At 39.9% G+C, this 16,463-nt stretch overlaps 1 protein-coding gene across 1 annotated transcript in view; it reads left to right on the top strand.

Moving 5' to 3' along the window:
* KCNK13 (potassium two pore domain channel subfamily K member 13) overlaps window positions 1-13,258 on the top strand; it is a 65,048-nt gene extending 51,790 nt beyond the window's left edge. Inside the window, exon 3 of the mRNA XM_085317641.1 lies at window positions 12,338-13,258. Coding sequence (XP_085173767.1) covers window positions 12,338-13,230 — 893 coding nt within the window. The 3' untranslated portion in view covers window positions 13,231-13,258. The remainder of the gene's footprint in view (window positions 1-12,337) is intronic.
* Window positions 13,259-16,463: the final 3,205 nt, after the last annotated feature.

Genomic DNA, 16,463 nt, shown 5'->3' with positions numbered 1-16,463 from the left:
TTTCTTGCAGACATCATTGAAGTATGATTTTTGGTTCTATGAACTCAAAAACMACTGGCAGGAAGCCTGACATCTCGTGTGTCCTCTAGATAATTTCACATCCAACTAGACAGGACCCTGAGCAACCTGCTCTAGRTGACCCTGCTTTGAGCTGGGGGGTTGGAGTAGATGCTCTCCAGAGGTCCCTTCCATCCCCAACCACTCTGTGATGTCCTCAACACACCACTTGTCTAGTTATAGCAGAAAATGTTCAGCTTTGTAGCTCTTGACCATCCTTTAACATCTCGTTATAATCTCATTCRAATCTACCCTCCCTTGAATGGTTGTGTTCTTCCTTCATAATTCCTTCCGATGCACCAAGAGCAGGAGCCTGTCATCACCCAGACAGATTAGAGGAGAGAGAAAGATTAGATTAGAGGGCAGTTATATTTTGCCTAGGAAATCAGGGAGATGCATGCCGGATTGTCCCACCACCGTCCATTCATGCTTCAACAGGATTCTGATTCAAATCCTGACCTTATGAAAAAGCCAGAYATAAACTGCATTTACAATACAAAATTATATACTTGTTTGTTATTATGCATGTGGAAGCCAACACATTGTTTTGGCAATGACTTGCTCTTTTCTCCAAACCAAAATTCACCGTGTTGTCTATTGCTATTGGTAACATTTCTTCGATATTTTTTTCTGTACAGAATTCCAAGTTTTTCTTGACATTTTTACACCTGCTGGCAACAAATGCATCTTTTCTAGGTGATCCATTCTCTGAGTTAGCCTGACGTTATTTTGCAAATTCAYCTTTTATTCCCAAGTGTCCAACTAACAGTCCCCTCCAGCACAAGTTCTTGCTTTTAAAATGTCAAAAAGGGCAGGATATAGCCTTTACTCCCTCTACAGCTCTTAGCTTTTAAGATGTCTTACAAAGATTAATGGATGAGAAATTCCAAGTTGATAAAACAGGTGTTCAAGTTCCTTAGCATATACTCATAGATGGATTCACRGAATTGTCAGCTCTACATTGCCACTTCTCCAATGATAAATATTCCTTGCTATTTTTGTTAACATTAACTATCATCAGCTTTGTTTACCAGTTTTCATAGTTTTAATAACAATAATAACATCTGTTTCCCCTTTTATTTCAAAAATCTCAATGGAAGCCATACCAACAACATTTCTATATGGTATGAGMTCTCAGTCCTTGTTTTTTTTAATGTGAAGTTTATGAAGCACCTGCTTTGGAACTGGGATTTTTTTTCCATATTCTTAGCTTTTTGTGGCTTTATTGCAGTGTCCGTCTCTGAGGAACTAAAGCAGTGTTTGTGCTGTCTTGCTGTCTTTTTTACTRGGCTCCTTTGATTTGTCCTTCAGTTTGATGTATCCAAACATCAGGCTAACCTAATTTTCTGGGCGAAGCTTTTTGTTACTTGGAGGTAGAAATGCTGAGGGCCTTTGGCACATGGTGGTTCTGGTCCTGGTGCCTCCCAAGCTTCCTCTCGGGCATCAACTCACAGCTCGAACTTGCTTAGGAAAAGCTCGAACACACAAACACACGTGYGCACATACTAATTTTTCCCTTAGTTACCAAAAATTAGCTTTCCTTGTCTGTGGCCAGCATCCCACCAGGCTATAGTGAAGGAGAATTTTATTCCTCTCTTTTCTTTRTTGCGTTTTTTAGTAGTCAAAATAGAGGTCTTTCTACCTTAGCAGAACTGCAAGTGACCCTGTTGCACGCATAAAATTTATGTTATTACGTTGGTATCTAAAGGTATAGAAGAGCCTACAAAGATTCTACAAAATCCAYTTCACTCTAAAACACCACCAACATTTTTTCCTCACACTCACATTATCGAGAGGACAAAAACACATAGCACATATTCCCACTTGTTTTTTTTCCATGGTAGTAAACCAAAAAACCTCTCCTGTTTTCCATAGGTTTACCCCGAAATGAGAAGAAACACTCAAGCTGTGCACCAGAGAAAAGTTGTATTAATGTCTTGAATTGAAAAAGCAAAATATAGCAGCAACACACGTATGTACGAGGTGAAAAATTCCTTCCAGGAGACACACAAATCTTTTTTTTTCTCCAAGAGAAATAACTTGCCTTATATATACATGCCAAGCAAACTCTGAAGAGCCCTAGAACACACTCAAATTTGTAATATTTAGAAATAACGCAAGTTTTATCAAAGCTTTTAAAATTAATTTTTAATTGGATATTAAAACTAGCATTTTGGGAAAGTGAACTGCCCTTGGATGCCGCTGCGGAAGAGGGAAGCGAAAGCAGCAGTGCTCCCCTGGTCAGAACAGACGCGGGGAGTAAAACCGCAGGCTGCCGCGGGCTCCGCGAGCTGCCCGAAAACGAGGAAGGGAGACGGGAAGGTACGCGTGAAATATTTATGTGCAGCATCTATGACGGCAATGGAGCTGTGATAAGCTCGTGCATATCTCACACAAAACCTGTCACGAACCTTAAATAAAATATAAGCCTAATTGTATAAAAGCAGATGGCATGGTTTCTGTAAATTATCTTACGCAAAAGACTTACAATAATAAAAATTACAGAGGCGCTCCATCCCAAAGATTAATGTTTTATTTAAGGCATAGTCTTTGTCTTAGAGGTATCAATAGGCTCATAAAGGTGTTTTTCTATTAATATCAGATTTTTATTATGTTTACAGCCAGCGTTGTCCCTTTAGCATTTTTTGATTTAAGCCTTTTAGATTTCTTAAAACTCAAAGCTCTTCCTCAGCTAGGTTTCATAAATTCAGTGTAGACCACTGCAGTTTCAAAATGAAAACAGGGCGGCAATAACAAGTATCCTGCTCTCCAGACAGCTTTTAACAGTGACTCGCCATGAGCGAAACTTCTCAGTGTTAAATACGGATATTGCATCACAGGCACTAAGCCAGTAACGGCTTTCCTAACGCTCACCAAACACAAACCACTGAGAGCCCYGAGATTCTCCTAGTTGCACCCCCAAAGTCCCGTTCACACGCTCATCATGACCTTAATTTTCTACATCCGTGATACAAGATCCAGTTTTCAGAAAGTTTTTACTCAAAGAGAAGGAAATGTTGTGCTCAGTCCCTCACACGGGTCCTTTTTGCTCCCAGTGTGCGCAGACCGACCATAGGACTGGCACGTTTCTCGAAGCAGCATCTCCCTCCTTTGCTCCAGCCTCTGTGGTTTCTTGCACACTCTAGCACTCAAGCCCAAGCACCCTGGCCGCATCCGGCTCCGACTGCAGGGCTACTGCTGCCGCTGTGTTTCTCCAGAGGGTTTGGGAAAGCAGCACTCAGCTGTTAAAAGATGTAAAAAAGAAAGACCAATAAATCGTGACTTTAGGTTTTAAGTTATTACARGCAATTTCTATTTCCATTTTCTCTCTCCTCTGTTATCCAAGCCAGCCAATATTTTTTGATTTATTTACTTGAAATTCCTTTCTGTATTTTGACTCATTCAGTGTACTTGTTCTCATTTCATAGTGACCCAGAATTTGGGTAATCATCTTTCCATTTCTCTATGACTGGTCTAGGGGACAGACCAAGACACCAAGGTCTGTCTGTTTGCCCAGGAGGCAGACCTAGGAAGGCTTAGCTTGAAGAATAGCTGGGTTGAAATGTGGTGTGCAGATTGGGAAAGATGAGTTACTAAGCTGAAGAAAGTGTAGCTTGGGCCATTCACCCAGGACTCCAGAGAGTGAAGTCTAGAAGTCCCTGCTTTAACACAGGTTTAAATCTTCTGACCCATATTTCCTTTTTAAAATATGCATCAGTGCTGGTGTTATGCAAGGGACACACARGCTCAGGACACTGAGTCCCTGGGTCAAGTTCATTTGTATCTCCTTGTGCTCTTGTGCCTGGTTATAAAGGGCAGAGCAGCCCAGACACTGCCACTCAGGAAGGTTTGTAAGTGTGTGCACATGTGTACATGTGTGCGTATGCAACATGCATGTGCCCAAAGTGGAATCCCCACTGAGTGTGGATCTTGGGGAAACACAGTCACTCAGTGGTGGGACTGCTGTCTCCATCTCGTGAAGGCKTTATTGAGGGGGAAGACATTAAAAATCATGAAGTTCCCAAACACTACGGTGGGAATGGCTGACTGTGCTGATTCTACCCACAGGCTGATGTGGTGGAGGGCTAGGACGTTCCTGTCACCTTCAGGGAGATGAGATCTTGAAGAGAGAGAGCTCGGGGACTCGTTCATCTGGGAGGTAATGGGGTGTTGCGGGATCCCACTGTTTGTTTATAGGAGGGGGTCAAACTGGGCAGGTAGGTAGGGCCCAGGACAAGGTGGCATTGTTGGCTTTGCAGAACCAAGGACTCTGGTCACCCAAGATCTCCATGCCAGAACAGTCTCCCTAGCTTATCATGACAGCTACACAAGACCTTCCTGCATGACAAGTGGCTCAAAAGTATAAATAGACCAACCTGCTAGCACCCCAGAAGGACTGTAAATACCAAATTCCAATAACGCATTTCTCCCCTGTCATAATTTTTTGTGACTTTGACAGTCAAGATTGATATGTAAATAAAATAGGGTGTTCTAGTTGTTGGAATGAGACAAACTTTTACTGGTTGACCCTTTGGCTACCATTAGCTGAAGGAAGAACTTTTCTGCAATATGGTTTGGTTTCACTTCTTTGAAAGTAATTTAATAGTCTTTGAAACATTAGAGATACTAGTGTATGCCYAGTTTGAAGACTCTCCAAACAGCAGATTTCTGAAGTTAGAGAGAGAAGCAAATCTCAAAATRTATGAGAAAGTGTCAATTGTATCAAGGGAACTATTTATTGTTTCAACAGAATATCTCATGCCATTAGTTTCAACATCAATAGTGTACTTAAGGAATGGATTTAACCCCAYTAGGAGCTCTACAGAAGGTTACTATCTCTCTAAGTCAGTCTAAGCATCATGCATGACATTATAGATGTAGACTGGCAGAGGATGAAGTAGCTGCCGTGCTTATCAAGGCCAGGGTCCCAGGTCACCAAGCAGCCGATCACTCAGCATAGCAGTATATCTGCAGATTTGACTCAGCTGTAAAAGCCCTGGAGGAGTTTCCAGCTTTTCAGGTTTAAAAGGTGCTCCAGACCACAGGGAGGSAGGCGCAGAACTCACTCAGGCAGGCAGATCTAGAAACAGAATAGCGTATGGCACAAAGGAACACTCTTACATGCATATATTCCCAGCGCTGCTGGGCAGCCTGAGCCCTTTTCCATCACGTAGCTTTTTGCAAAAAAGAATAGGTGACATTAGCCAATGACATAAATGCTACTGCACATCAGACTGTCCCTGATAAAATACTGCTTTGTCAAATAGTTGTCGCAGTAAAATGGAGTTTCAGGACTTGGCTAGCTCATTCTCCCCTTATTAGTCAGAGAAAAGGTCAAGATGCAGAGCTGAATGGTTCTGTCCACRTATATGACACCAGGAAACCGGTGAATTCAGATGTAGAGTTTCCACTGATATGAAACCACAGGACACTCTGTGTGTGTGTGTGTGCGTGCGTGTGTGTATGTGTGCGTATGTGTGCGCCAAACACTGTTTTCCCCATCAGAAGTTGAACGCAAGTCCAGGTTTACTGCTGACAGACAGTTGTGAGAGTACTGTGCCTGCATCCATGGACATGTCCTCTTCCACGGTGAATGTTTCTGCAAAAACGTGCTTTTTTCTTCTGTTCTTGGCTTGCTGCTTAGGAGTGTGTCATAAGACAAGTGACATGACATGATTTGAGGGTGCTTCTGCTATTTGGGCAAGAGTTGCCAACACAGGCAGAATTACATGAGTAGAACTGGAGTTTTGCTAGGACAACTTATGCTGCTCAGAGAGCACCAGAATAAGTTATCATGGCAGAAGTGAATTTTGCCAAATCATGAGTGTCTGTACACTATATGAACAGTACACAGTATGAATCATGAGTGTCTGTACACTATATGAACAGTACACAGTATGGTACCTATACTCAGCAAAGTCTTTCAAGTATAACAAAGTCTTTCAAGTATAGCTTCTCTTAGAGTTGTTTTTTCTGCCTCTCTTCTAGAATGACATAATATTCTTTCTAGGAGATAGTTCAGGGCAGAACATATACTGAGGGAAAAAGCATCAGCATCTTTGCAGATAACCAGGGCTTCCTGTGGTAACAAGAAAGGAAGARGCAGATATTTCTCTTAATTACCATTTTGTTGATGATCTTTTCAGTGCAGTTGAATGTCTTGGTCATTCGGTTCCCACCTTCTATGATCCCCAATTATTTTCCTGTGATTGTTCCTCATGAAATTCATGAATTCATGCCAGTTAGTCATGACAGAAAAAGAGCTAAGAGATAAAAACAAGGCAAACAGTTAACCAAATAAATAGMAAAGTTATTAGGGACATAGCCACAACATCACAGACAAAGAGCTCTGATTGTACGTTAAACTGGAAAGCCATTTCCTGATGATATTTATATTTGTAACACYACAATGATTCATTATTGTTGCTATAGTGTTACCCCCTCTTTCTACTCACTTCCTCATTGTGGAAAAGGGCAGGAGCAGCCAACTGTAATACTGATAGCACAAAACTCACACATTTCGAAGAAGAAATGAAACCTCTTAGAAAAGAGAGAGAGTTTGTAGCACAGTAGAAAGACCTGATACTCATAATCCAAAAAACAGCTGTAAAAGCTGTATGTCTGTCCTAATCTTCTTACAAACACATTATATTCAGTGCTCCAAATTTCATTCATGCAGGATTAGGTTTGATGAACTGTTTCTCATACAATAAAGGCATTGAGTATACCAAAAAATGAAGACTGAAGGTTTAATTAATGTAGCCTCTGAGTGTCAAGAAATCCAGAATTAAGATATACGCTAAATCAYATAGCAATTGGCAGAGGGAGATAAGTGTGGGTAATAATCCAGGAGAAATTCTTACAGCAAGGATCAAGCAATCTGGTAACTCTGGGAGTAGTTTTCAGGAGAACTTTCAGGAGAATTTGCAGGASAAAAATAAGACACTGCTGGAGAGGAGATCGGAGGAGAGGAAAAATTCAGAATTAGTACGAACATTCTGTAAATCATTTTTAATTCTTGCTTAAGCAATGAGTAGGGAAAAAAAGAACAAGAGATGCAGGAAAATTGAAATGATACGGAATGTAGTTGCTTTGTACAGCTGGATATTATGAAGTGTAGTATCAGCTTATATTAATCAGTGGATCATGGGACACAAGCAGATCAGTATCACTTTGATTTCGGAATAAAAATCTGAAATTTCTACTCAGAAGGTCTTCATCACTGAAAACCTTTGTGCTAGTATAGCTGGATTTGCCATGCATGCCTATCAACATCAATAATATAATGCCTTATTCACAGAGACATCTAACAAGTCAATTTAAATACTTTTCAGTAGCTTGAAAATATTTGATTTTTGCATCTCAAAATGATCTGATTTCCATTTTATTAAATATCATCTTTATTTTTGGATATTTTATCTTAAACTAACTATTTCTCAAGAAAAGTCATCATACTTGCAAAATAAAGTTCAGTAGTATTCACTCATACCATAAAATAATGTTTTCACTAGCAGGTTTTATTTTCCTGCAGTTATTTCCTGTTTTTATTTCTTCATCACAAGAAGTAATCTTGCATGTTCAAATAATCTCTACGTGTCAGCCACTGCTTTTATTTCCTCTTTCATGTGATTTTGTAATTTCATTCTGTCAATTTGCTTCTCTGGCTGCTATTTCACTTCTTGCTCTTTCACTATTGTGCTGTATGGATCAGATTGCTGTTCTAATTGCTCACTAAGTCATTTCCTTTCTACATATGATTGTTGTTTTTTCATCTATTTCTCATATTCGAGTAATCTATTTCAAACTACCAGAACTGGAGGTTTTCACATAGGGCTTACAAAGGAGTTTGGACATGAAATTGCTGCTTAACGAAGGGTGGTTTATAATCTAAAATCAGTTTTAGTACAAAGAGAATAAAATGTGGCAAATGTAACACTAATTTTTAAAAAGGACTGCAAACGTATTCCTGGGTAGTAAGTCTATCTTCCATACAGGCACATTAGGAAATTGTAAACAAGAATAGAATTAATAGGGACATTCATGAAGATAATATAGCTTTTGCAGAGGGAAATCATTGCAGCATACCTGGACTTTCAAAAGGCTTTTCCACAAATGCCCACATCAAAACCTCTGAAGAAATAAAACTCTTATAAGATAAAAATTGGAATCCTGTCATTGATAAATAACTATTTAGAAGATGCAAGAAAAAGCCTAGCTCTCTATATTCAGTTTGCAAAACTGGAAGATGTGCAACAGGGCTCACTGAGGCTGTATGCTGAGACCTGTGCAGTTCAACATCGTCATGAATAACATAAAAAAGGAGATGAATAGGGAGATAATAACATTTACATAGAATGGAGAAGTATTCAGGATAGTCAAATAGAAACTTGACTGAAAAGAATTGCYGAAGAGTCTTATCATACTGAATAACTAAGTAATGAGAGAATAGATGAAATTCAGTGGTGACAAATGCAAAATAATGCACATGGAAAAAATAGACTTAATTATACCCACACATTGCCAAGCTCAAAACAGCTATCTAASAGCTAACAAATACTGGGGGAGTGATCTAAGATTCACTGTGGACAAGTCTCTGAACATGTCAGCTCAGTGGTCAGTAGCAATTAAAAAGACAAATAGTTATTACTATAAAATAGAGGGGAAAGCAGAACACGTCAAGATGCCCTAGTGCTTCTGCATTGCAAATGCAGTATGTCATTCTTGTCCTGCTCCTTCATGTCTGAAGAATTATATTAAAACTAGAAAAGACACAAGAAAGGAAATAGAGGTGGTCACAAGCATGTCTTAGCAACCTAAAAGCTACAGGCTAAATGTCTAGGACTCTTCAGACTGGAAAAGAAATAAGACGGAAACGAAAGTCTATAAACCAGGAAAGCGGGAAGGTGAAGGGAGAGTGATTATCATTGCAGCTGACAGTGGGGGAGCTCAGGTGTACGTCCGAGGAGTGGTCGTGAACCAAGAAAGCAAACAACAGGCTTGTTTGGGTGGGTTTTGGTTAGCAGGCAGAATTTTGGTATGAGAGATCCTCACGAAGGATCTGATTTTAGCCACAGATCACCTGTGGCTAGGTCACAGATCTTCTGTGACCATCGTCTTTGCACAGCACAAAATAGTCAATAATTTTACTAAAACAAGAAAGAATCCCATTGATCTGCTTTTTAGTCAGTGAATGATACAGGTTTTTCCTCATACAAATTTTTGGGGAGAAAAAAAGAAGAAAAACAAGGAAAAAAATTACTGCCAGACTTTTATACAAGGCTTTTATACAAGGTTTCTGAAAAAAAATTCTTCTTCAGCACAGATCAGTGAACAGTGTGCTTCTAGTCTTAGGACCAGCAGGAAGAGTTAAGAAAARAAAAACATAAAATCATATGGGAACAGATTCTTTTTTAGGTCTTTTGGAAAGACAAAATACGATGAAAGCTTTGGTTGGTTTGATTTGACTGTTAATGAAAAGTTATACTCTATTTTAAGACTATTAAACCTTTAAAACTCTAAAGGTTTTCCACACAATTTTTTCTGTTGTTTTTACTTCAGTCTGACCAAAACTGATTGATATTTTGAAATGAAAAGTACAAAAATACAAAAGGAAAACACTTAATTTTATTTCACCTGTTTCAGCCTTTTATAAATTTTCCCTCTTGCATTCCTTGGGTGAAACAATTCACTAAGTACAGAAATTTGTGAGTAATTTCAAACTCCTAAGACTCACTTTGAAGGCAAATTTACCTACTGTCAGACAAGTCTTACTGTGTAAAACAACATGTTAAATTAATCCCTGGTGTAATACCATGATGATCAGAGTTAACCACGCTCAATGTGGCCCAATATGTGAAAATACAAGACATTTCAGGAATTAAGACTATTTCAGGAATTAAAAGCATATAGCTCATTTCTGACAGATGATTTTAAAAGGAAAATTGTTAAGTTAATATCTTTATTCTATAATACTTTGAGGTTTCCCATTTTAGTGCTTGTGTGGGAGTGTTAGTATTGATTGCTACCTATTGAGTTTTATAAAGAGAAAAACAAACAAAAAATTCCATTTTCTCCAAAAGGTCAACATTGCCCATACTGAACTGACAAGGAATAGATTTAAGGCTCACTGCCTTTCTGGTTCAATAGTCTGCGGTTGTTAGTGTTTGTGGTTCACTCTTCTTTTCCCTGCATGTCTTTGCTGCTGGGGTTTTGCCCATGCAAATCTGAGCTCAGAGACAAATCCTGGTAGATCAAACCCATGAAGGTGCTGAGCTCCAGCGCTGGTCATGATCCTCAGAGGCATCATGGGTGGAGGCAGCCTGGAGACATCATGCAGTGCTAGGCACGAGCACAGGCCCCTGCAGCATTTACCGTCACCYTGTTTCTAGTGCTGAAGAATGAGCTTTGCCTGGTGTCAGCACCCACTGCCTTCCTCCTTGGCCTGAGATCCCCTCCTCTGCCTCTGCCCAGCCTGCGGGTCCTTCTGCTTTTTAAGGAACAGGGCACCTGGGAGGCTGCAGGTCGCCTTGCTGCTGGTCCCCACTGGMTGCCCAGAGGCTCCCCCTTTTCTGTTGGCCTTTACGTGTCTGTCCACAGGGTGGAGGTCATGACTTGCATATAAGACAGACTGCACGGAAAATAAGTCAGCATCAAAATTAGGATTGCAAGGGAATCAATTCATAGAGAAGAAGGAGAAGGTAGAATGTGAATGGATGAATTCTTGTGCCAAGAGGAACACTAGCAAAAAAAGTTGTTGTGAAGAGARTTTCTGTGATTTCTTTAATACCTGGCTGTGCCATTCCCCACGACACAGAGCTGCAGTCCAGCTCTTTCTAGCCAATAACATTGACGAGATTTGAGCTCTGCGTTGTCAGGAAGCTGTGGTTTGGTGGTGGCTGCTGCTCAGGCGGGAGGGAGCCRTGCCGGCAAGGCTGAGGCGAGGGCTTGTGCGTAACTGAGCAGTGCTAGAGAGAGATGAAGCTCTGCTCGTAGCAGGTTTTCTAATGAAGGGAAAATGAGTGTAATTTAGCTCTGTTGGAAACGTGATGGTCTCTTCACAGTACATTTGTCTGTCTTCCAAGCAGAAATGCATCATATTTTGAATACGATTTTTCTTATTTGCCATAGCCTAGTTTCCTTATTTCAAAAATAATATCTCACTGTTACAAAGAGAGGGAAACTAGCAACTGCATGTCCTCTCCAGCTTGATCTTTCTGTGCTCTCAGCAAGATTGTTTTGGCTTAATTGGTCAGTTATTTAATTCTTCATTAATCTTATTCAGGCCTTGTTCAAACAGCAGCAAGGATATTTATCAGGCATATTACTCTAATGTGCTCAGTCATATTCTGGACATGCTTGTTCACTTTTCATTCTTTAGTCGTACCTTATTAAAGCAGGATGTTCTTATCAATAGCTTTAACTAAAACAAAATTAGTRTTTGCAGTATTTTAGGAAGAGTGGGAGATGAGGGAAAACTGAAACATCCCTGACCTGAGAAATGCCACAGCTGGGAATGAGACCARAGGAGGCAAGTGTTAAGGCTCAAATAGTTTGGAGCTGTGGAGCAAGACACGGAGAAACAAGAAGGAAGGAAAACTACAGCAATGCTAATTTCAAATAGGTCAAATAATGGGCAACCAGCAGAGGAGTCCGGCAAGGGGCTGCTCTAACACATTTTGGGATCCCCGCGAAGGATGGCTGCACCAAGGCTCCTCGGTGGTGCACTCTGCTGGTGCAGGCTGCCAAGTCCAGGGTGCTGGTCGATGTAGGGGCCATCTGCACTTACAGCAGTGGGGAAGTAGACTCGTAAAACTTTTGTCATGCACTGTAAAGATCTAGTGGGGATGGACCCAACTGCCTGTGAGGTAAGAGCCACCCTGGATCAGACCCATGATGCACAGCTGAGAAAGTATGGAATTAGTGCAATAATCCTGAAGCCTAGAAATGAACCAAGGCACAAAGAGGAACAGAGCAAGCCTAAGAAGCAGACCAAAATTCAAGCCTTCAATAAACTATGTTTTCTTTCAAGGTATTTTCTTTCACTTTTTGTTTTGTTGTGATTTTGGAGGAAATGCTGGTATGAATTTCTTTCACCTTGTTTCCAGGCCTGGGACAAAGTGAGACATAAGCAGGTAAAAGTTTGGGAGAGTGTCCTCATTTTTTCCAGAGCTGAGCTGTGCCATAGATATTTGCTGCCATTTCTTCCAGTTTACATGTGACGAGACTTTGATGCGATAACTAATGGTTTATGTTTTTTCAACTATTCTCTTTTGTTTTCCAGGGTTTGGCATGACCACCCCAGCCACCGTTGGAGGCAAAATTTTTCTGATCTTTTATGGCCTTATAGGATGTGCAGGGACCATTTTATTCTTCAACCTGTTCCTGGAGCGGTTGATCACAGTCATAGCTTATGTCATGAAATCCTGCCACGAGAGACAGCTGAAGAGGAAAGGAGTCCTTCCTCATGATGGCCGGCGGGGCTCGGGGGGCTCCGAGGCGGACAGCTTGGCGGGCTGGAAGCCCTCTGTGTACTATGTCATGCTCATTTTATGTATAGCATCACTCATCATTTCCTGCTGTGCCTCTGCTATGTACACACCGATTGAAGGGTGGAGTTACTTTGACTCACTTTATTTTTGCTTCGTGGCCTTCAGCACTATCGGTTTTGGTGATCTGGTCAGTAGCCAGAACGTCCAGTATGGGAACCAAGGCCTTTACCGCTTTGGCAATTTTGTCTTCATACTCATGGGGGTTTGCTGTATCTATTCCTTATTTAACGTGATCTCTATTGTCATCAAACAGTCCATAAACTGGATATTAAAGAAGCTGGACTGCAGGTGCTGCCATAGATGCCAAAGAAAATTATTTAGGTCACGGAGGAATGTGGTAATGCCGGGAAATGTGCGCAGCCGGAGAAACATCTCCATTGAGACTGATGTTATCAATGAGAGCGACACTGATGGACGCCGGCTGTCAGGCGAGATGATCTCAATGAAAGACTTCCTGGCCTCCAACAAAGTTTCACTAGCCATCATGCAGAAACAGCTCTCAGAAACTGCAAATGGCTATCCAAGGCAAATGAGCTCTAATTCAAAGCAAAATGGATTCTCTGGTGGGGTTGGAGCCCTAGCAATTATGAATAACAGACTGGCAGAGACAAGCGTGGATAGGTAAAACTAACAATAATAACAATGAAACCATGTGAAGCATTTCAACAAATATAGAAATAACATGCAGCAAGTGGAAACAGCTGCGGGCAGAGTGTCACTTGGGGGCGGGGGGGAGTGACAAGGCCAGCATACCTTCTACTCGAAGATCTCCCACTCTTTCTTTGGGCTGTCAGTTAGTATCTTTGTACTCTGAATTGCACCAGTCTYAGCCTTCTTTCTTCCCCTTCCTTCTGTTCATCATACAGACTACTGCAGGCCTTCAGATCAATTTTCCATGCCCTGTTTTCCTCCATTTCTGTGAAGCACAGGTTTCAGGATAAGAAATAGATGGTATTGGAAGAAATCAAGAGTGGCTGCTGATCACATTCTTAACTCAAAGATTGTTTTGACCTTTCTGTCTTAGTCTCTTCAGACCTGTTTTCTGAATGTAGCTTATCTGAGACCAAAAGAGGAATCATTATAAGCCTTTCTCTGTGATAATGCAGATCTAGTTTAATGGAATAGAAAAACAAACTGTTTTCTTTTAAATTTTTTAAGTGTATTTACAGCAGAAAAGATGTGAAACAGCTATACTTGAGAAGCCAAGTTCTGCTGCTATTAATGTTTGTATAAATCTGGAGTAATTCTGTTAATGTTGGTAGACCTACTCTGGAACTATTGTGATATAAATGAGTGGAGAATTTGGCCCTTAGAATTTAATTTAGTCTTCCCATTAAAAGGACACTGTCAAAAGCAGTAGAATCAAAATGTATCCTATTTCTGTTTTCTCCGACCTGTTTTCAAAACACATGATTTTTTTCTAGGCTATTTTTTCCTCTAGAATTGAATCATTCCAGTTTTCTGTTTCAAAAAGATCAAAATAAATTGAAAATTGCCATACTGACAAGTTGTATGAACAATTCCACAAAACAATTGGAGACATTTCCAAATCTGTGTTCATATTATGCTCAGTTGTGACTGTAGCAATTGAGAATCAACCCTGTGTAAGACAACTAATAACTGTGTTTACACAACAGGTTTTATCATGCAATTAGATTGCCATGCCAACTTTCCAGTGTATTATTATAAGCAACTAAGACTACAAAATCACTTTGGCAATGTCCTTTTTACCTTTTATGTAATTCTGTTATTCTTCATCTCTTTTCTGGCATTCAGTGATGATAATGACAGGGTCTTGATTAGAGAAATAGAAAATGTGTAACTCCTCATTTTTCTCTATGAAATGCTATAAATGTTCATTTTGAATAGAAAGGAGACTTCAAGGAGAACTGTAATAACAGTGAGAAGAATACGAAAACAGGAAACTAGATGATCTTTAATGACAGTGAAATGATGCTTTATATTAGGTAGCTGCAGAAATAAGGGATTAAATTACTATAAACTCCAGTAAGAATTTAAGGAAGCCTGGGCTGAATTCCTAGTTCTCCTCTAATCATGCAGTGCATTAAAGCAAAACAGTATATGAGGGTGTAAATAAGCAGAATTGGTCATAAAGGACCTGATCCAATTCCCCCTGAAGGGAATAGCAAGTGAATCAGGATTAAATGTTTTCTCACTTCTGAAAGCTAAAAACCCCTTTAAAATACTATAGTTCTGGGGAAAGTACAACACCAGTGTGCAGTTCTTAATYTATCTTACAAGGAACAATGCAGATAGGCTCTTCAATTTAATTTGTATTAGGAGTAGATTGGGTATCCTTTGTCTTACTCCTGGCCAAAAGCTCTTGTGTTTAAGGTTCCTAATACAATAGAATAATATTTTAATGCCCACTCTAAACATTATTTGTATTTAACAAGAAAAATACACCTCATAGGATTATTTTATATAACAGAATAAAAACTGTGTGTTAGGTTAAACAACTCTACTTAACTAGCGAAAAGAGTTGCAAGCTCTTCCTGACATTTTGCAGCTAAGAAGTCCTGATTAGAAGTCAAATCCTGCTGTCCTTACTTACAAGGACAGCTTCAAGCTGAAGCCATTAGTCCAAATTCTGGTGGCACGCAGCTGTGCAGCATCAAAATATCCCTGGGGAGATCCCTCCACATTTGCATTCGTGTAAGATCAGAATCATCTCTCAGGGTCCTAACTTTAGTGAGTAAAGCAGTCTGCTGTGTTTCTGGCCTTCTGAAGTACTAGCAAAAATTGCCACCGAGGTATTTTAGAAGATTATAATATACAAGCTCCATTACATTGTTGTACTTTTTTTTTTTTTATCCCCATAGCTTCGTTTTGTCTTTAATGAATGTTAAAATACTTGGATATAAAAAAGAGAAGAGTACCACTCTGTAGCCTTCTTTCCAAATTCGTTCAGCAGTGCCTCCATTCACTGCCTAACATTTCACTGTAATTGAAGTAATCCTCATGTTGCCAGCTATCAGAAATAGTCTAGGACTTGAACCTTTGTTTAAGCAGGACTTTCATCCTGGGCAGACTAGCCTCAATCCTGAAAAGTGAGGCCATTATGTTAGATATTAATTCTGAGTTGCAAGTGACAGACTTTGCTGAGCAGTGAAGACAAGTTATCCAACAATACTTCCTTTTCCAGATAAGTAAGGCAATGCCACCTTATAATCTTAAATAAATAACCAAAACATGCAAGTTTCATTAGTCCGTTTGTTATGTAGTTCTGTGTCATTGTTAAAGTTCTGGCTTCCGTCTAGATTTTGCACCCAAATCCTAGTTATACCTAAATACCTAGTTAGTCTTCAAAATTTGATTTTGGAAGTCTAAATACAGCACAAAGGAGACAGTTGAAATATGATTTGAGGTGACAATCATAGGATAAAGATGAGAAAGAAAATAGAAAAACATACATACACTGATGGAAACTGATAAAACATTACAATCTATAAAGTCARTTCAGCAGAGATTATTTAGCTTTTAGAATATGACATATCCAAGTATCAGATCATTTTGATGGTCTTTGGGTTGTTTCCACTGCTCCCAAGATACGATACTACTACATTAGTCCTTTCCAGTCTTTGTGATACTAACCCTCAGTTATCCATCTTTGCAGAGGAATCTTTATCAGCTGTTTTCAGTAGATCTGAAGACATCCTGGCTATGAAAGCAAATGGCTAACACATAGTCCGGACCAAAAGAAGTGGGTTTATCGAGCTGTATAAAATTTTCTGTGTACACTAGCTCTGCCTTCGCTCACTGATCCTGACCTTCCACTCTCCCAGGCATTGGCTTCTCCATGACCTGAGCCTGCTGGGCACAAGGCATTCTGCAGTG

Source organism: Rhea americana, unplaced genomic scaffold (genome assembly GCF_003343005.1).
Source record: "Rhea americana isolate MKP2758 unplaced genomic scaffold, rheAme1 scaffold_5, whole genome shotgun sequence".
Taxonomy (NCBI): Eukaryota; Metazoa; Chordata; class Aves; order Rheiformes; family Rheidae; genus Rhea; species Rhea americana.
Note: the sequence above shows the minus strand (reverse complement) of the source record. Positions and strands in the feature narration are given on the sequence as shown.